This window comes from Ostrinia nubilalis, chromosome 20 (genome assembly GCF_963855985.1).
Source record: "Ostrinia nubilalis chromosome 20, ilOstNubi1.1, whole genome shotgun sequence".
Lineage (NCBI taxonomy): Eukaryota > Metazoa > Arthropoda > Insecta > Lepidoptera > Crambidae > Ostrinia > Ostrinia nubilalis.
This window is the reverse complement of record NC_087107.1, coordinates 4,234,121-4,257,250: the sequence shown is the minus strand read 5'-3', so window position 1 is coordinate 4,257,250 and position 23,130 is coordinate 4,234,121. Positions and strand designations below refer to the sequence as shown.

The 23,130-nt window shown below is 35.7% G+C and overlaps 1 protein-coding gene across 1 annotated transcript in view; it reads left to right on the top strand.

The window, feature by feature from the left end:
• LOC135081520 (PAS domain-containing protein cky-1) overlaps positions 1–23,130 on the top strand; it is a 162,717-nt gene that overhangs the window by 85,710 nt on the left and 53,877 nt on the right. Inside the window, exon 6 of the mRNA XM_063976247.1 lies at positions 12,395–12,568. Coding sequence (XP_063832317.1) covers positions 12,395–12,568 — 174 coding nt within the window. The remainder of the gene's footprint in view (positions 1–12,394; positions 12,569–23,130) is intronic.

Genomic DNA, 23,130 nt, shown 5'->3' with positions numbered 1-23,130 from the left:
GATTTCAATTTCAATCACCGGCACAGTGCTGGCGGTACCCAGATGCGAGCGCCGCAGACGGCGGCTTTTGCGTAAAAATACGGAATGCCTTATCAAGGAGTTGTTGCCAAAGGGCCACGACCGCGACCTAGTTCTATCGATGGTTATTGCGGAAGTCTACCTAGGTACATACCTACAGTGTGATTTGGACAGATGAGTGCTTGTTTACGCGAAAGGGACTTTTTCCGTAAAAAAGTTAGTGCGCGAATTGTGAATACAACATCCGACGTGGTGTCTAGTGAACAGCAAGCAAGTGTGCAGCCCGAAAGCATTACCTCAATTCGATCGTGGCTAGATTAGACAGTGCAAGACAGTGTTTACGTGAACATTCAACAAAGGCTTGACGTTCAAAATGTATTGTGATTAGTGTAATAATAACCTAGGAACTTTAAATAACAACATTCAAAATAGGTAAATGTGTGAATAAGTAAAATCAATGAATCTAAAGTGTGATGGCAAATCATAATTTAGGAATTAAAACCAGGAAAATTGATCAGTGAGTTTTATTTACAACACCTATTCTTATTCAATATTAGGGTGCATTTCCACTGAAGCGAAGCGAAGTAGTAATAGGTATGTACCTATCAATTTTTTATTACGTCTCTAAATAAATTGCGTAGGCATTACGAAACCGTAGATATTGAATTCCAATTTCTATCCTTTTTTAAATTTCTAGTTTAACGCGGATGATTCGCCTCGGTTCGTTGGAAAAGTCCCCCGCTATTACACTAATGAAAATACACTTATTTACCTACTTATGTAGCTAGATTTTGTTTCTCCCAGCGCGTAGTACCTATTAACATGACGTAACATCGTACATACTCACGAGTGATAATTTTTGGTAACGTAGGTTTAGTGTAATCTAACCTTTAAGGTAAGTGCCCCCTACTTCGGTATATTAAGGCTCTTACGACTTTAACATTTTATTTAAAAATAACCAAGCATGATATCAGTTTGAAAGCTTTTGTATGCTAGACTTTGGTTTTTTGACAGTAAGTTAATACATAATTTATAGTTATATAGTTTGAACTTTTTTTTATATTAATTGTTCTGCGGACCTCTTGTTTGGATCCTGTTTCGTGACAAAATTTTGCTCTGTTTTTAAGTTCGTGAACTCATGTCCCCTATTTCGGGATAAGGTTTTATGCATACAGTTAGGATATTTTAATAATGATTAAGGGTTTAATAAATTTAAAAACAATAATAAAAGTTTAGAATAAAATAATTATGTGAAATTGACGATATTACTTACCTGAAATATTCATAAGAAATAATGTGAGTCTAGTATATTTTGATTTGTTAATTCTAACAATATGTGAAAATATTTATATAACCATTAGAAATGTAGGGGGGGGGGGGGAACTTAACACCCCCCCCCCCCCCCGTACCCATAAAATTTAGATTTGTTATTTCTAGCGATATGTGAAAATATTTATATTATTAACCATTAGAAATGTGGGGGGGATTTCCCCCCCCCCCCTTTGTACCCATAAAATTTTGATTTGTACCCCCCCCCCCCCTTCTCCCCATAATCCCACCCCTGGAGCTGTTTCAAGTGAGGGTACCCCCCCCTGAAAATAACCCCAGATACGCCAATGACTCAAATTAAAGAGTAAGTAATTAATTAATTTCTTAGGCAGGTAAGTATGAAAAACTAAAAAATATGTCGATTTCTTTGATGGTGTGTGTCATAAAAGTACCTAACACCATACATTTATGTATCACGAACTTGGAAAAAAGTAACAATAATACGGTTCCTTGTTTCGTGATACTGATTATTCCAAATTCCCCAAGTAAAATTCATGAATTATTGTCAAAATGTGTCAATTAACTATTATCTATCCCATATACAATACAAATAAACAAAGATAAATAAAACAAATCGAAATAAAACCAAAATTATGCTGGTACTATTTATGCTAATTTCTCTTAAAATTGGTCATATATGTGAACTTCAAACTCGTGTCATATAAATTCTAGTGAACGAAACATATACCGAATTTAGGTCATGAGAAACTTAAATAAATGCATTATTTGTTTCATAACTTACATTTAAATTATTATAAATAATTATTTAAAAACCAAGCATCAAAATGTTATCCATAATATCCTTGAATCGGTAGTGTCACGAAATAGGGGACACCCGAAAAATAATATGTACGCTATTTCGTGAGTCAATTAATCGCAATTTTAAAGGAATTCTACGTTTTCATATAACTTTTTTCTAAGCCAAATCAATTGTCAAGGAACACATGAAACCACTATTACAAGTTTTATTTAAATGGACGTTCCTTCGCCTTTTTATAAGCTTAAGAAGTTGGAGCGCTAACCTTACGGTGAGAGCAACCTTTGCAAGCCGCACGGCTGTTTTTGGCTCTCTGAGAGTTTGAAGCTTCGTATTGCTCTCATTTTTGGCGCCACAATGTTGGTACTTGGTTTTTTAGATAGCTTAAATAATAGAGTTTTTGTAGTAATGAAGAATTTTTATAAATAATATTCCATTTGCTTATTATTTGAGCTAGAAAAAAAACTTACGAACTTACGTACTATCACGAACTAGTAGCCGTTTACCTTATGTGTGTGAACGTTGAATGAATGCGCGCGGCCATTGTTCGTACTCGTATGAATGAAATGAGTAAAGAAAGAGAGAGAGGCAGTGAGTGAAGACAGGATGGTTGTAAAAATAATATCTTTTTTTTGTTAGGAAAAGTAAAAACAAAAACTAGCCTGAATTTTTTTTTAAAAACACTTGGGTTGTATTTGTATGATTTTATTAGATGCGTTGGTAAAGTATGATCAGTACAAAAAATAACACCTTATATTGTGGTAGAAATTCTTAGGTTCCTGGTGTTAAAAGTGCAGATACGAATCCACATTTTTGGAAGGATTTCGACGATAAAACCCCTTAAGTATGAAACGAACAGTAGGTATAAATATTATTAAATACTTTTCTACATTTACTAGTAACGAATCGCTTTGGCTGAAAAAGCTATTCGGTCAGATGGTTTGACTAACACACAACACTATTTTGCAATGGCCAAAATAATAGTTTAATTCATTTAAAATAATAAGAACTTACTTCACATACATACATTATAAATTATGTGTGTTATTTTAGGCTACCTACTGTCAGAACAATTAATTTTATTTTTTAACCTTTTTGCTCTTGAAACCTAATTGTACCACGGCAAGAATGACAAATGGAACTAAATAAATAATTAAGGACAGTTACATTAATTGAGGTTACTTACAATAATTAATGTACTCATATGCGTCCACACATCATTTATCTTTAGTCAGTTTTAATTTGACTGAATATATTTGTTTACTGATTCAATTAATCATAACAAAATCTAGATTGCGAAGTCTTGTCCATTCTAATCTTAGCTAGATCTTAAGCTTGTTAAATAAAATTCAACCTCTTCTAAGTTTTGATCAAGTTTTGGATCTTTTTTAATGGATTGGTTTTCTCCTCAGATCATAGAAAGAGAATAGATATGAAGTCGCGCGTAACTACAACGAGAACCAGTGTCCCCACATTTCCCCCACCACAGCTCCCACACACACATTCAAGTGTGTAAAAACAAAGCGACTGAGAGTCTACGACAACATGTGCAACCGGCTTAAAAGTGCTGTGATTGGCCAGAAGGCGTGCCTTATGGCCAATCAATGGCCGCGTGACGTGACGCACACTTTGAAAAAAGCAATTAGGGAGAAGAAAGATAAAATGGAGTCGATAAGATATCGATACTTTAAATCCTGGGGGCAAGGCTCGAAATTGGTTTAAAAAATGCTTATGTATGAAAACCTTTTTATTATTATAGGTACGTTATTATTAATAATATGTTCTTTAACGATTTTTGCATAAAGGAGTCAGTTCCATTTTGTATGGACGAAAAACTCAGAATCAATGAGGTTCATTATAGGATCATTATAGTTATTATTAAGTACCTACTACTACCGTGCATTAACTTTTTAATAATGGCGAACTTCGTACCGCCTTTGTTTATCAAAAATAATGCCTAATAGGCTTTCAATCAGGGTTCGAAAGGATAATAAATCAATGATAGTTATCACGCTAATTATCATGATAATTATCCTGATGATTTCGAACCCTGCTTTCAACTAGATCTTGTAGTAATTACTTAGTTGACAATTACTAATCACTTCTACTATTATAATTGTTTTTGTAAAAACTTTAAAATCGCAAGCAACTCATGATTTTTTCATTCAAAATTTGTCTGTCTATAACTTTTATACAACATTGTTTCGACATTAAGCTTTCGGTGGGGTGGAATGTGCATTAAGTAGGTATAATGAAACTCTTGATACCCATTTAGTCTCAATTGATTCTGGGATTTTTTTCGGAACATCTCTTTTCGTTCAGAGTGAATACTATCAGTAAGAAACGAGAAGAAGACGACGAGCAGAAGAAGACAAGATGAAGACGACGAGAAGAAGAAGTAGACGACGAGATGAAGAAGCAGACGAGGAGAAGAAGCAGACGAGGAAGATGAGAAGATGAAGCACACTACTATCCCCTATTATAACTTTTTACCTTCTTTCGTGAATAAATGTCAACAGTGGTAACTTGATAAGTGTGGTGTATTTTTTTTTTTTAATAAAACAATTAAAATACAACTTATTTTTTATTCATATTTTTATTAATTATTATTTAATAATAACATAGCAAGGATTTAGTAATCTGGCTGATTTACTGCCCCGTAAAATGTAAATATTTGTTCAATACCTGTCGTTTAGATAATTTGGGTGCTGCGTTTTTTGTGAGATAATGAAGTCTGATATTTAAATATTTCTCCATTACCGCTTTGGTAAGTAAAATTAAATGGTTTGTCAATGGCGATTGCTCAAATTGGTGAAATTGTATGTCTTTAAATAAGTCCAAACCAATAAAATGGGGCAGAGCTTTAGATATCAGCTGTTCTTTGATATTTTTTGTGGTCACATTCAGCTTTTTTTGATCTGAAAGAACAGCTGATTTTATTACCACTTCCATTCTCATGCATATGGTGATGACTTCATGAGAAGGATACATCAGTCCACCTTTGTCTTTTAATGTGATAAACCCGTGATGCTTGTCTTGAATTTTATCTGCAATCAAAGCCCCAATACAGGTTTGACATTTCAGAGCCTTTAATAAAGCGTGGACTACAAAGCCTGCAATGTTGTAGCTTACATTGGCTTGAGAGCCAAATTCTGATATGTCTTTAACGAGTACATCAACCTCCTCATCAAAAACAGCCTGTTCATATATTTGGCTTATGTCGTCATCCGCCTCAGGATTATCCATACCAAGGTAACGCGATTCTATTGACATATTTATTTGTTTGGAAACAGATGAACATGTTAGTATGTCAATGTTTTCTAGTGATTGACAGTTTCCGGTGTCCACGTCCCGGAGCTCCGCTTTTACCGTTAGTTTTTTGTAAATAGCTTGAAACTGTCTCGCTGTGGGGTTGGTATTACACCCACCGTGTGCTCGTATATTCCCAAACATAAGTTCCAAATGGTCTTGACTCAGTTTGTAGGCGGGAATATACCGCAACTGTTTATTGATTTGAACGTGCTCATTGTAAAGAGCTTTTATACTCTTTATGCACGTTAAGAAGCCTATAAATCCGGTTTTTCTTTCCGATTTCACCACTTGTGTCTTTTCTGCATTATTGATCTTCAGAGATGTTATATAATCTTCCATCTGATCAAAAAAATCAAAGATTTTTTCTTTGTTTCCGGAGTATAGAGGTTTCTTATACTCATATTGGGCCATATTCCTGGAGTTTAAACAATCAAATAAATTATTAACGTTTCTGATGAACTCAATGGTCCCATCTAGTCCTCGACCGTCAGTTGTACTAATTATCTTACGCTGTGCACAAAACTTTAAAGCATCCGCTACGCTGTTACTGAACAATTGTGACGCCAAACGAACCTTCATTTTTTGGTTTTTAAAAAATATATGTCCTCTCCTTAGTTTATTAGCTAAATGCAAGTTTTCTTTTTCTTGGATGTCATTTAAGTTTTTTAAATGACTCCACATTAAAATTCTTTCTGAACCGTCAAGAAACGTGCCATATGCTTCAAAGGCATTTCTCAACAATTTTAGCATATGACACGGATCAGGCATTATATAGACAAGTTTATGCGTGACTGGATGTTCGAACCCCGTTTTAAGGTTGTTAGTGTCGAAGGAACATCCAAGTTGCTTCGCCATGCTCATATTTGACGGACAACCGTCAAAAGTCAATGATGTTATTTGAATACCCGTTTCTTCAAGTAGCTCTAAGCACTGTAGCACAAGGGTTGCACGCTGTTCTGCAGTTACACCGGCTACAAAAAAATATCCAACCGGTATTTTCCATGGTGCGTTAATAGCAGTAACCAAAAACACTAAAACCTCTTTGGCTTCAGGCAAATAATCTCCTGATTTTGTTGCATTGCACACGTCAACATAGCCATGCATTTTTTTTCCATCCCATTCCACACGCTGCCTGATTGCCATTTCGTCCATTACCAAATTGCAAAGCAATTTGTGTTCTGAGGCTTCAGATTTTTGTTTTAGAGCTTTAAAGGATTCGTGGGTGAAACCCGGTTCGGCATTAACTGTTTGATACCACTTTTTTAATGTTCTTGAATGGGGTAGACACGTGTGAAATTTTTTCCTTACATACTCATATGCCTTTGGCGAATAGAAATGAAGTGTACAGGCAAAAGCTCGTAAAGCCGGCGAATATTTAGTTGCTACATTTTGGCCTGTTTTTTGTGTTTGACTAAAACGTTGGATTAAATCATTAATACCCAAATCATTTAAATGTGCTGATTGCTCTGCGTTGACGAAGTTTTTTTCATTGAGTTCCTTCAATATATCTTCAAGTTTTGATATTCGTTTCTTATAGCGGCGGCTTTTCTTCTGAAGCAACTTAATTTTGGCCTTCTGTTTATTCAACATGTTTTCACATTTTTCAATTTTCTGTCGCATTTTAAGTTTTCGCGGTGTCTCAAAAATATCGCTAGACTCGTCCGATAGCTGAAACAAAAAAATAAATAAATACCTACGCAACTCTAACAAACTGAATATTAAAACAAAAACCAAACTACGGAAAGTGGGGTTCAGTTCTGATAAAGGCCTCTGTCGCTGAGATAATTTTAATATAAACTATAATCAATTATATTTTATAACCCCTTTCGTATGTAAGTATGGTATGGTATCTCAAATAAACTTACTAAAATATTATCGTAATATAATAAAATACGAACTTTAATTTTATTTTCGGGTGAGCAAGATCGTTTGGGGACAGATGTAAGTATCTCGACACCTGAACAAGAAGACGTTGATGCAGTGATGTGTGTTGCAGTCTGAACTGTCTGAAAATAACAATGAAAAACTGCAATTAATAATGGTTAAGTTACCTTACTTGGGCCTCAGGAATGCAAACATTCAACAATAAGTGTACAGTTGAATGCAATATAAAAAAACTCAACAGAACCTTTTGTTTCTACATCGAAAATTAATCTATGATAAATGCTTTAACTTATATAAGTCGTCAAAGAGCATAATTATACTTTTACTATACCTACATAAAAACTAGGTTTAAAAATGGTACCTGATTATCTTGATTTGCATTTATTGGGTTTATTTTTTGACCACAAGTCACGCATGTCAAGTCCGGCTGAAACAAAATCGGTAATTCAAAATCTGAAAAACGCCTAACTAAGTAAAGTAATGTGTATGACTATCAAATACTTTTCTTTTTTATTAATAATTGCTTAAATTTGAAATGCCGTCAATTTATTCGTTAAAAAATTGATTAAAATGCTTCGAAACTTACTGTGCTATTTTTCCTCGCTAAATTATCAGTGTTTGATTCGGGAGTCTGTCTTAACGTAGGTATAGGCTTTGAACAATCCTAAAAACATAAGGATACTATTATAGAAACCAATAAAATGTAAAAGATAGATTTATGTAAAATGTGATAAATATATTAATAAAAATTATACAGCTTATTTATTATTATTTATTTAACTTAAATAAGACCAACAATTTACTAGCAACTTCACTTATAACTTGCTTGCTTATTTTTACAGAATACGAAAGCTAACTTTTTTATAATTCAAGAATAATACATAAAACTGTTTAATAATAAAGCACACTCCAGCTCCTGATACGGCATAAATGGTAAAGTTACCGATGAAGCAATATGACAAATCTTCAAAGTAGGTATTGCCCATTCGAAAAGTCTACGGCTTTTATTAAGAGGTTGAAAACATTTTTCCTGAAAATGTGCCGAACATATTACGCTTCTTTGGACAGGAAACCAGTTAGGACCTCTGCCCGTAGCGGCCATCCATTTTTCTTTAATAGTCGGATTTTTTGGAAATCTGGAATAAGACCAAAATATTTAATCAATTAAAAAATAGAAAATAATAATTTACTTCTGTTTATCGATAATAGGCAACCGCATTCGAACACGATCCCTGCACTATTTTACGACCGGCACATGCGGCCGTACCGTGTATTTTCACGCGACAGTGGATATCGGAGTCAATAAAATACATTGCGCAGTAGCAAAACATGACATAAAGCGGTTGCTGCACTAGATCGTCAATGTACAACGTGTGTAAAATTTTATCACTACTAATCGCGATATCGCAGTAAATATGGCGGCACTGAATTTGTTCGTAAAAATGTTTAGTTTTTTTTATTTATAAGCAAAATACCAATGGATTTGCAATACTTACATGTGGTAAGTGACTCCATTGTTCTTGTAGTTCTTCGTTTCACTTCTGTTACTGCACGTAACGACACCACAGTTCGGCATTTTGCAAAAATATCGGAGAACATTTCCTCAGTATGAGTGAATCGCGACTAACCTCGCTTCGCGGGCGATGTTCGTTTCTGGGCATATCGCGGAGACACGCGCCACGCCCCCGTTACACATCTATTCCCTTCTATGATCTGAGGTTTTCTCCCATTCTATTCTAGAAAAAGTATTTTTATTAAGGCTCTGTTACTCGTACATCTGGAAAAAATCGTTACATTGCAATCAGTGGTGGGCGGGCAATAGTTTTTAATGAAGTTGAACTTACTGTCTGCCTAATTGGTGCTAATATTTATTTCAAATTATTCATTTTCATCGATAAAAATCGTCTACCTAGCAAGCATTGCTGCCTACCTAAAATACTCGTGCTCACTGTACCTTCCAGGATCCAAACCCCTTAGTATTTCATTCCAAAAAAACTTCCCCAAATAGCGAACAATCCAAACCGCAATTTCAATCCATTCATACATAGTCCATCCATATCAAAACATCGGATTATCTTGTTGGACCTAAATTAAACACACATTAAAGATAATTGTGGGGTCCGGGCCCGGACCCCCGGGCGTCTGACCTCTGAGGTCAGTAAAATTGTGCTGTAATTTTCTTTGCTTTCTATTAAAACAAATTTCAATTAGCCCGCGTTTGCTTTAATAACTTTAATTAAATTATCCTTTGCAGTTTTCTTGGTTTGATGTTTTGCTTTTGTGGCGTAGGGTTGACAAGTTATCGCATGTAAAAAAGCAGCTCATGAAGTTCTGCAGAAAAAAAATATTTTGCAGATTGTTTTTGACATGTGATTAATTAAACCATTCTAAAAGTGTGTAATGGTATAAAAAATCTTACACCTAGTTGCTACAGCAAACCAGCCATTATATTATTGTAATCAGGGGTCAAAGTTAGCAAAGTCAAGTCATTTACCTTAACATAATCTTGAACACTCTCGTCATTAGTCAAGTTCAGTTTTCAATGGAAAAGAACTTCAACTACGTAGTCCCAGTTCACTTACTTACATGTGCTGTACATAATAATAATGCTACTTATACGAGTCATAATAAAATGCCAACTCAAAAAGAATACAAAATCAAGAGTAAAAAGTATCCGCGATTAATACCACAAACATAATACTATTAACCTGCACTATTAACATTCCCAGCATACCGATCCCGACTAGGCTCGTGGCACCCCTGACGTGACGTCACGAGGCCCCGCCCACCTGTCGCGAACCCCGCGTTAAGACGTAATAGCGCGCGCGCAGCCTCCCACGCGCCGCGCGGGGGGCGAGACATGTGAAATGCTATGGGAAAATTATGGAATAGTTTGTTTTGCTGTATGGAAATTAAACCAATCAGATGGGAAGAGGAAGGTGTGCCCATTGATGTGAAAAAATATGTCATTGTGGTACACGAAGTATCGAACCATTGATGTTAACTTGGAAATACCATATATCGTTCTGTAAGTTTGATATCATTATTGTTGTGCGGTTCAACTAGTTTTTGAACATATTATGTAATGTTATGAAATAAATTTGTTTTAAAACAAACCAAATTGACCAATGGTATCGATATGATGAAAGTACAGTGCTGAAAGCTTGCTAAAAATATGACAAAACTCAATAAAGCCTTCATTTCATGGACTTTTTAACTTATATTGTAATGTGTACTCATAGATTTTATGCAGTATCATTTTCATACTTTTTAAGTGTTTCGTCACGAGTAAAACTCATAGCGTAAACAGACTAATTCTTCTTTAAAAACGACGCACATTTCTTCTTAATTCTAATAAAGACGTTAATAGCCAACGTTTAGTTGCAACGGTACGCACAAGGTGGCGCTGGCGTCGCGATTAAAATAATACTCTGCGGTCGGCTCACTGATGAAAATTTCGATGTAATCTGCCTTAAGTATACGCCTCTTTAAAAATAAAAGCGTCTACGCTGTACTGGCGCTTTATATGGTGCGACTCTACGAAGGGAGGCAGGTGTTAGCTAGCTAGAGTGAGACAGAGTTACAAGACTTTGATATTTTAGCAAAAAATTTTATCGTAAAACGTACTGAAATTTTAAAAGGGGCCAGAACGGGACTAGTTCCACCTCTCTTTCTCCCCACTGCAAGTCCTGTATAGCCAGAATCTACAGCTTAGCTTTATTGAAACAAAACCAGTGAAGGAAGAGTATTCCTTGAGATAGCTTACTGTTTTGGAGCCGACAATGAATCTAATCAGAAATACAAAGAGGATTTGAAACAAGATGCTGAACATAAAAAAAAGAATTTTACAAATTGGTCCACAATTGACGGAGAATAATCGGTGAACATACATAGAAAAAAAAAGATACATACAGTCGAACATATAACCTCCGCCTTTTTTGAATTCGGTTAAAAATATGAATTACTAGCTTTTGCCCGCGGCTTCACCAGCGTGAAATTTAGTTTGTCACAGATCGTCATAAATTATAGCCTATATTTTAATCTGGGTTATAAACAATAATACTGTAAAGTATTATCAAAATCCGTTCAGTAGTTTTTGCGTGAAAGAGCAACAAACATCCAGACATCCAAACTTTCGCATTTAAAATATTAGTAGGAAGAATTGCGACGGTTCTAACTTTCAACTGTTTAGTAAATTGTGACTAATTTAAAGAACATTAATCTAGTTATTTACCTATTTTTTAGATCTTCAAACTAGGTATTTACTTCTTTCGCAAAGGTCGTCAGGTGTAAACCCCACTCTCTGCGGCGACGGAACGACTCAGTTCCGCAATTATCATTCTGTGCCTTTCTTTTGTTGCCGTCGCAAAGCACTGCGCCTGCGCCCTAGCGCTTGCTAATCGCCGCTGCTTTTAAAGCGAGCGGGTGTTTAAATATATGGGAAGCCATTGCTTCAATCTGAAGTTTGTTGTTGGTGTATGTACAACAGCTAAATGCCATTGTAGAATTCATAGTAGGCACTTGTAGATTAACAAGGCAATATAAGTAGTTGAAGATTGAACATCGAGTCGAAATTAAAGAGATAAATGACATTTTGTTAAAGTTCCTGCCCCCTCGACAAAGAAACAATTATGACAGTTTTATCAAAATAGCTTCGAAGAAACATGTAAAAATAATTTAGTCCCGCTAACCCTTCGAGCTAAACATGTGCTTGTGTTACAAGTGAGTGAGTTCACCACGACCAACAGCGACGGGGTTCAAGCTACCGACCCTCGACAATTCCGGACTTTTCGGTGTCCAATACCGACACCATTGGACTATTTTCTCCTCAATACGGGACTAATGAGAGAGAACATGAGTTGCAGCGGTAGGAGACAGAGGTAATAGCTGTCTCCTACCGCTGCAACTCATGTGTAGCCAGGACCTATACAGCTTGACCGCCAATAAAAACCCAATAAAAATGTTGTCTCAATATTAAATTTTCAATTGTTATTAAAATTTCTTAGCGAATAGAGTCAAACTAAATTTTCAATAAACAACTCTAAAAAAATTGATCTGCCTAAGATAAATTTTCAAATCTTTCTTCTCCCACAGGAGGACCTCCTCATCCACGGGGACAGTGTATACGACGTGATCGACAAGCAAGACCAGCAGGCTGTGAGGACGGAGCTGGCAAGGGCCCCCACTGATGGCGAGGACAGGGTGTTCCTCTGTCGGATGAATGTGGCCAGGAACGCGAGGCGGCAGATGCGGTTTGGGGATCAGAAAGTAAGTGGATAATTATAATTTTAGCTAATGACAGTTCAGTATTAGAATAGGATGGGCTTGCCTCTCCTAAGAAAAGCTGAAATGTACCACAGAAAACTTATTTTGTTTTGTGCAAAGCACCATCTCCCGTTTTTGTCATCAAGTCACTAAATAAGTAAGTGGTCATTAAGTTACTATCAATTATTTTAATATCAATTATCTGTACTACACATACATACACAGTCCTTATACTTACTTATGTAGAGAATCCTGTAGTAGTTAAAATACTGTTACAGGATGACCTAAAAATTAAAACCCTTGAAAAAAAATTATTTTTTAAGTCATGAAAGTCACTTACAAAGCTTGTTTAATAAATACTAAACACCTACCTACCTACTAAAATTAGTAGATATCCTAAATTGGCAAAAAGATATTGAAAAAGTTTGATGCTTAAAAAGTAAGTATTGAATTGGCGAATGTTTTAGATATTAACTCGACCACTTTTGCCACCGACTGCAGACAATTGATTCTGTAACATGTCTGCTTATTAAGTTCATTTGGTAATTAACTTGCACATAAAATAACTAGACCAAAATTACGTACACAAATTGCGAGGTAAGCTTACAATTAATTAGAGACGCGAAGACCGAACCCGTTCATAATCACTTCATATTTCAGACTAGACAATATAAGTAATCCAAATTATCAATAATTGCGGTACTCCATCGCAGATGTAACACTTTAGCTAATTTAAACATGTAATAAAAGCAATTTTAAAGAGATTCTTAAAAGTTCAAAAGTGAAACTTAATTGCGCAACTTTATGACAAACTCAATTAGGATTTCTTCACTGCCACAGTGTAGAAAAGAAGAGAAGTATCTCATTAGCGACATTATGTACAGGAATAATTATTATTACTGACGGGATTGCTACAATGTACCTTAATTTTGAGTTACTCCGTGACCATGGCGCCGTGGCACCGTGAAACAGTGCTGAAATATCATCGGAAACTCAAAATTAAGATACATACATGGTAGCAATCCCGTCAGTAATAATAATTATGTTAATGACCATGAAAGCTTAAAACAATTTATATTATGCACAGGCAATTTAAATGAGCTAGATAAGAGCATTTAATAGCGTCCCCAAAAATACCTTTGTAACATGGAAACGTCGTGGCGTCTTATTATGCCTAATCCTAATAGGATTTGCAACTAAATTGAGGTAGCCTGATTTAAATATGAATCCAAATCCTACCCCTGACTGGATAAAAATAGAAATGAAAACAAGTCTTGCACTATGACCACCAAAGTCATTGTGCACTTACTTATTGCAACGATATGAATGCGACAGTATTAACCGAGTGCACTGTGCTTTCTTCTATTATGTCTATACCATATGGAACAGGCTAGAACAAGCGATATGTTCATTGGCACACCTCCAAAAATAATTAGCCAGTCGCATCAAGTTTCACAGTTAATTGCTGACAAAAATATTCGTCAATATTACGGATGAACCCATGAACTTTTGTCTTCAATCATACGATCACTAAAATCAAAATTGTAACGTCAGTCAGACACGTAAGTAATCTTGAAATATCATAAACGAAATTGATGCGAGCATAATTAACAAGTTTGCTTTCAAAAGATTTAAGTGAATATAAAACGGACTCTAAAGGTTAGTTTTGACTAGCGACAGAAGAATTAGAGACGAAATGGGCGAATTTCGACGATGATAATGACAAATTAGTAAAGATTATAAAGGAAAACAATTAATTATCAAATACACAAAAAATACATTTACTTGTACATATTTAAGTCCGCTCTCTCAAGAGTATTACGAGTCTTCAAGAAACATTATATTACGATTGACCTTAATTTGGAAATTACTGATTAATCGACTACAATACGATACTGGGACTCCATAGAACCAGAATAGCTGCTCAACATAAAAACAAAATTATCGACACGCTTTAGTAGGTAAATCCTATTAGCCAACAGATGTTAATAAGTTCCTAAGCATTCGCGGAAAATAACCTCTCACACCATTTTATTATTACAAAATAAAAAGCTACGATCTTTCTTGAAAGTTTCGCCTTTACTTGCTGATCCCCTATCAATTCTCTCTAACTTAAGACCTCAACACTTCCAACGTTAATAATTTTAACACGTATTAAATTTTATATTAATCTTTTCCCAAGTGTGAACACGCCCTCACGGGGCCGGCTACACTGACTGACAAATTGATAGGCTTCGATATACTCGAGTTATTACAGGTAATTGAAAGCTCACGCGCTCGAAAGTGTGGTGTGTTCACCGCCAGTTTGTGTAATTATCCTATGGAGAAATTGGTGATCAGCGCTAATCAGACTTTATCTATCGATGGATCAGTGGTTTCCAACATTTGGGGGAATCGCCCTGATGATTTGCACGCCCATTTAACTTATATTAAATGTTTTGCCCTCCGGCACTTCTAGTAAAGTTGCAGTAGATGCTATTTACTAAAATTTATGCTCTCTGCTCCTGTAAATTAGTTATTTGATAGCCCAGAGAAGTGGTGAGGTTTTGTCGGGAACAGTTATTTGATAGCCTATAGAAATGTAAGGGTTTTATCACTTATTTCCTAAAAAAGACACATTGTAAAGAATGAATTGTCAGTTATTTGTGCAATCATACAGATTTAAATTACATAAGTTAGCCATTATTTCTAACATACTATTAGGCGCTATTACGAAACTATTATGCTAACAATTTAACGGTTTCAAAAGGACAGCAAAACGTTAGACCCAGTGGATTCTCTTTATAGCAAGCATTGGATAAAATCTTTGACTAGTAGGTACGTAGAACCGGTCGTAGTGGAAATCTCTGGGGAGGTGTTTGTCCAGCAGTGGACGTCATTTGGCTGAAACGAGAGAGAACAAGAAAGCACTGGTAGGAGGATACGTTAATCATATGAGTATTTTTCAAACATTCATTGACTAAAAGGGGTGCTACACCAGCAAATGTTGACAATCGCTGGCTAAATTGTGACCAATATTGGCCTCAAACATTGCGTGGGTTGACCGTGAGAAAACGCAAATGGGTTCGGCGATTGACTTATTTATACGCATTTATGATGCTAATATTCGTTTATTCGATTCAGCAATAATCTAGATTTCAAGATTGATATCGACGACTTCATAGGTATTAACAAACACGTTTAATAGCCGTTTAATTCGATTTACATTGAATATCGATTATAGTGATATTTTGGTGTGTACGCCGTGCCTGCATACCTTTGATATTGATACCTATAATCATTGACCTAATTACAACTAATTGCAATTAACTTTGTAGCAATACTAAGCTAGACCTCTAAACTAAGCCTGGTAGTCTTAAAAGATTTAGTTCCAACGGGACACAATTTCAACGGGACACATTTTCAATCAGACACATTCCCACGTGGACACAGTTGCAAACTGACACAATACAGTCAGTCGAATAAATGAAAGTGAAATGAAAAATATGAACATTAAAATAACTATATTATTTTATTACAATTAAAAACTTCATATTACATACTCAAGCGTAGGTATGTACTAAACATTATGGATGTGGTTTATCTAATTACCTTTTTGATATAGGTACCTACACACAAACTTAATCCAAATCTAGTAAAAATATCAATAAAAAAATCAATATTTTAAGTGACATATTATTTATTTATCCCTCTGTCGCCCTATTTTGAAATTGTAATGTTATAGATAGAGACTACGTGTCAAGCTGTTCTTTTTATCCTACGCTAAGAGCTAAGGTGTCACACCAAGTAGTTGTTGCAATACAAACCCTTTAATATGGCTTTAGTCCAGCTTAACATTCAACTAAGCTTTTGTACTTTACTCCATTTAGTACAGACCACACCAAGTTAAACACTGAGACATCTACAACACTGGTTATAAGTGTTACTTTGCAACAAAATGTAAAGCCTAATGTGCCGTCGGTTGTACATAGAGACCATTCTGTAAACACTCGCGAATAGTTTATGGTCATATGTCTTGAACTAGGGTACATAAATTAAGATTACTCTACTCCATGTCACTGGTTCTCAACTTTTCGATCTTTGTAGCCTACGTTTCAATTTTCAGAAAATATTCTATTGTACGTTGCTGACTATCTTACTGTAGTATCTAACATCGCTTTTTCTTCTTCTTATTCGTTACGCTCTTGGCAGAGCGATCGTGGTCACGTTGAGGCGTTGTTCAAAACGGTTGTAGAGGCGGATACAATTCTCCGCACGATCTCCCGCCATCTCTCTCTATTGGCAGACTGTCTGGTGCAAACTTGACCTTCATTGGTTGGGATTTTGTGGCGGTCAAGCTGTAGATCCTGGCTACACAGGAGTTGCAGTGGTGGGAACGAGAGGTGGGAATAGTCCCGTTGTCTGGTGCAGTCACATGAGCCGTCACCCACTGCTGATTTCACTTGGTCGGTCCAGCGCATTGGTGACCTGCCACGCGATCGGGTTCCTTCGACTTTTCCTTGGACGACCAGTCGTTCTATGGAGTTGTCATCCCGCCTTGAGACATGTCCGAAGTATTGCAGTATGCGCGACTAGCATCGCTACATGCAGCAAATTTTTAAGGCATGCCGATACAACAAAGCACAAGACTTAAATTATCGCAAAATGTTGACGATACCTTATTACCGCCCACGCTACCATACTAACCAATACATTGCATCGTGAGACAGTCTAAAACAACAAATTGTAGTAATCTGCAGTTTCATTGGCAACCATTAATAATTGCTAGCACGTGCTATAGCTTCATTTGTCAAGATGGGACACTGTTTATAGTTGACTAGCGACCCGCCCCGGTTTCGCATGGATGCAATGTATTTTTATAGATATTGGCTCCGTGCACGATTACAGCGCCAACTAGCGTCCACAACTTTGTGGGTTCTGTCACATTGACATTTAGGTCGTATATTTGTGAAAAAATATCGAAATGAAAAAATAACAAATATTTTCAACGAATAAATTGTTGTGATACCACGATTTGGGTGGAAAAAAGGTTTTGAAATCATTTTGGTCATTCAAATCAAATGAGGTAAGTCCAAAAAGTGTGTTTAATTTTGATTGTGTCAGGGTTTGTTTACTTCATTTATAGTTGTAGTTTTACAGTAAAACAAAAAGAAAAAGCTACTTTAACGGTTTCATTATATAACAGTAAATATATTTAAATGTTTCTGTATCGCTAGTAATAAATTAAATATCGTTTTCAGATCGAAATGAGTATCGTTTTGAAGACCGGGTTTGTGAGAGTTACAATATCAAATTCCAACCACAAACCGTATTTAAAGGAAAGTTGTTGGTATTGGCTGGACAAGTCCGAGATGTAGAAGAATTAAGAACAAAACAAGGGCAGAGTTCAATAATTCACGCTCTCATCATAAGGCAAACATCTGTGCACAACAACTACTGTGACTCATTTTTGTACTACCACGTTGTATAGTTTAGTTATTTCCAAATTGTAAACGGCTATTAAAACAGCCCTATCGAAATACAGTCCACTCTTTTATTTAAGTTCCCAGTAGGACCCTTTTCATGCGATTAATTAATGATATTAAAATGTATTATGTAGAATCGCTTTGCCATTGACAGATACATCTGATGACAGAGCTTACATTATTTCTACTTTTGACCACCATGAGCGCTGCGATAGATTATGTCCCCCCCACCTAGTACTTCGCACCCAGCGAATAAGCCTTCCTCATTAATCACTCTATCTACTACTTAAAGCTGCATTAAAATCCGTTGCGTAGTTTAAAAGACAGAAGCGGAGACAGACAGAACAGACAGCGGAGGCGACTTTTCTTTTAAAGATGTAGAGATTTTTTATGTTCTTAACTGGTGTAAAGGACAATGCCAAGAAAGGTGATGATGGTTAATGATGAGATATCTCTTTAGTCTTAAGCTGGAATTTTGAAACGTCGTTCAAAATAATAGGCATCTAAATCGATCTTGCCTTAATTATTTATAACAATCGTTATCCTTGATCCATTTTCAAGATTAATTAATCCATACTTCATTACTTATTGTTTCATTATATGGGCCTTAAACTTTACCTATTATACCAAGACTGTCTAAACAATCTTACATTCGATTCAGTTGTAAATACAAGCTTAATTAACTCGTTCTCAATAAGGTTCCATCGGTCAATCTAAAAATACAACTAAATGCCTTCGGTTAAAATGTCATCGTCCTTAATTAATGGTTAAGCTTGTGGTTAAGCCAGTGGCTTGCTAGCAAAGTTAATTATTTGTTCCAACTCACTGTTAAATTGATTGTCGAAAGGTCACAGTGTGAACCCACCGTTATGTTAGGCTTGTTTTACATTATGCACTGATAATGAAAATACGGTGTTTTAATTGAATTTCAAATTAAAAATCAGACATGTTACATGTTATTTTCGTTTTTTGACTGTGTTTAAATTTAAATTAATTCATGAATCATCAATATTTGTAAGAGCAACGACTTTTTATGTCTTTACTGCAGGAACACTAACTAACTACATAATCTCTGATTTACAAGAGGTAAACGAAAGATTTTGCTTACACTCAACGAGGTTTTAAAAAAAATCAAAATCAAAAGTATTTATTCAGTTTAGACCACAAGTGGCACTTATGAACGTCAAAATATTATTATAGAAAATAATAAAAAAACCAAAAAATTTTAGTGGGTATACCCCGTCCTTTTCAGGATGGAGCAGCGCCCTTTCGGGAGACCCACACACCACTCTGTCCCCCGGCAGTGGTGACGGTGCGCAAAGCATTTCCTCCGCGACAAAAAAAAGGCCTAAAGTTTGCATAAAGTCCCTTTAGTCGCTCTTACGACAATTACTAATAGGATTGATTCTATTCTACCCTGCTGGAACCACACGATTATCTTTTAAAATATGCTTACACCCATATTCACAAACGATGCCTGCTTAAGTAAAGCAGCAATGCTATATGAAGTCGAACGCACAGCGTTGAATAGAGCTCTGTGATTTTTGGTTCGTGTGTGCCCCTGTGCGTCCACGCGCACTGTGAAACCTCATAGTAATATTTGTAAATACGAGTGTTAAATCTTTTTATTTTTCACATATCTATTCCGATACTTAAAAAAACTACGAGAGTATATCGTCAATAAGAATTAGAAATTGGGAACTGACCATAACAAATTAATATTTATTTAGTAACATAGTTAAAAATCAATTTATTTAGTTGCACGTTGCCTTCGGCGGTGCTCATCGTGTATGAATTTAATAGCACGAATTATGAAAGTCAATAAAATCTGTGTGGTCTAATGGTAGACGTGTATGACATAAGTTAATATTTACTTTCGATAGTTGTAAAATAGAAATAAAGATAAATAAAACATGTTGATTAATTAAAACATTATAAGCAATAAGACCGCCCAATTTATGTTTCTGTATGTTTTACGTTCAAACCACTAAAGTTTAGTGACTAAACCGATTTAGATGTAGGTAATTTGGAATAGGAATAATTGGACTCAGGGAAAAACGAAGAATAGTTTTTATTCCGTTTTTTGAAATTGTCGTGACAAAAGGTAGTTTTTTATAGTTGTCAATTTTGTGTGGTGTGCAAAATCATCAAATCTAATGTACATTATGTAAATGATTACATTATGGAACCATTGAGCATATTGTGTTTCAACTTTCTATCAACCCAAATAGGAGTAATATCGTCAAATACTTCGACAGAATCACTTAACACACAACCAGCAATAATTCCACATACTGATTCAAATGTAGTAGTAGCAGTAGTAGGCTCCCCACTAACAAGGCGTGTGTAGGCAATGCGCGTACGCAGCCATCGCGCGTATCGTCGCGCGATAAGCCTCATTAGGGCCCTTCTTAACTTCATCAACGATACGCGCTACTGCAGACCCTTGGTGCAGACCCTATGTATTACCATTTCTTTATTTATTCGAATCTGTCCATCTGTTTCACAAAATTGTTAGGTCTGCGAGACTGATATTGCGGAGTGGACCTCCAAGATCGTGGACCAAGTGAATTGGGTAGTTGACCAATCGACCAATGATCCCCTTTTTCATACAAAATGTATAGAAGAGTTACATTCTCACAGCTCATAAAAATTATGTCAATTGACTGAACCAAAAGGTTTTGGCAAGAAATGAAACAAGCTTTTTAAACAACACTTTATTTCTTCACCTCGGCAATCATAGATTCACTTTCTTCTTCACAAATCTCTTGTTCATCATCAACTGCATGCCTTATCAAATTGCTCATCTCTTCTTCATCAGTTATTGGTTTCTTTACTTTTGTACAACTTAAAGCTAGCAGTCTCACACATGTAAATAGTATCGCAATAACAGTTCCTACCAAAAGCATGAACAAGACTGAATCTAGTGTATTCCATTCTATTTCTTTATTAACATTATCGCTGTCCTTATACATAGCAAAATGTTTGTCTTTATCGTCCATGTCTTTGACAAAAAACGGTTTGGTCAATGCATCATCGAGATCTTTAGCTATCTTATGAAAAACAGTAGCACCCAGCCAATCAGCCACTTTTTTTCTCCCCATACGTCTAAGTTCAAAAGCAACCACTTCATGAGTCGTACCTTCTTCTTTATCATTCCATTTTATCAGCAGCGCAATACACGGTACATCTTCACTTGGTTTTTGTTGTGGCTCGGAGAAATGCAAAGAAGCGACGAGCAGCCGACATTCCTCTGAGGTCAGATGGTTGGCAATGTATTCGAACTCGGCTATATTCATGTCGATTGTACATGTAGTAACGGACAGAAATTCGAGAAATATTATCGAAAACGCGCCGCTGGATCGCATTGTATTCAAACAAGGCACCCCGTGACATTTGTCATTGTGTCAAAGGGTTGCGTTCTTAAATTAATGTTAATATTGTCATCATGCGTTGCAGTGTAATTTCCAATTTTCGTGTCAAAAGAAGAAGTGTAAAATAATGGAACAAAATGGCCTCCGATGGCTATAACCAGTTGAATTTTTAAGATTTGAACGTTAAAATAATCGGCTTCTTTATTCTCATCCTTTTACCTATAAGAAAACAAAAGTACCTGGGTACCCACCGCAAATACTTGAAATGTCAACTAATTGCAATAAATCAAAACAGAAACTTTCACTACATAAACAATAAGCCATGACTTGCATAGGTAGATAATGTATTTTGCCCTACCGTCGTCAAAAGCAATTACTGTTGCTTATTTTATTAAGGCAAGAGGTTTATCAGATGGTTGCTTCAGCGCACCAATTTACCGAGGTGAACCAAAACTACACCGCGGTCATGAACTGATGGGTGGCCAATCCGAACATTTTTATCATCTTGGTTTAAAAGACTTGCCTTTTCAGTGGCCTTAGTAAAATTAGCCATTGGCCATATACTGAAACATTCGCCAATGCGAGGCTCTAAGAGATGGAGTAAGTAACCCATTATTGTAAAGAGGACTGAGTTATTTTATGGGATGTTTATAAGTATTTTCATAGTCAATAAAGTACAAGCTCAGCAGCAATAGTTATCATGGAAATACTTTTTAGTTTGGAAACAAAAAATGATATACCTTAACTAAGCAAAACTATACATACTCCTTCTATTAAAGTAAAACCCGTACTGTAGCTGACAAGACTGAATGACGATTGAAGAGACGGTAAAACACGACGTTTAATGCTAATCCATTACCACATGGCAAATAGCTGTAATAGCTTCGCATTCCGCGACAAAACATCGCATTCACAGCTGAGCATCATTTACAATGACAAAAGAAGCTTGTGCAACTATTTTAAATGTACACCACTACGTAGAGACAGTAGAAAATTTTACAATCTGTAAAATTATTGACTTAACTTTCTGCTGTAGCGATGTCAGCAGTAACTGCAATTTTTTTGCTATTAAAACGCCTGTCCACTCATCTGAACGAGCTCATTAATATCTATCAATGTAAAACTCAGTTTTGCTAAAAATTTGAAGTACTGTGCTGATATCGCTAGCACGGCAGCTTTGCAGATTGGATAAGATTTTGAAAGTAAACTAACTAGTAGTCTAAAAAAAGAATCAGGCAGGAACAATATAACAAAGTGTAGAAGTGACATCACATACAAAAAAAGAACATCGGTTAAAAAACATAACAATAAACAGTTTTTATAAACACATTAAGGATCTGAATCGAATGACGTAATTTTTAATAAACTGTGCAAGATCCTTTTAAAACGTTTAAAACACATTACGTTCAGTTTTTTACCGCTGTTACATTATTTTAATGGCTTGCTCCAGATGTTTTTGTGGACGGTACTGATCGGTTCCAGTGTCTATGTAGCAAGCAATATTCAAATAACTCGGATCATTTCTTAGCGGCAAAACATTCCTTGCAATAGTACTGACATTACGGCGTCTTCTAAATATTGTACTACGGTATTTAGTATCGAGTAACGTCATCTATATTACCTAGCACTTGGTATCAGTGGTCTTTGGTTTCTTCTTTATTATGCACCTACGTACAGCGTTGTTGTCAAGGGTTTAGTTTGATTTTTGTTATTTTAATTATATTAA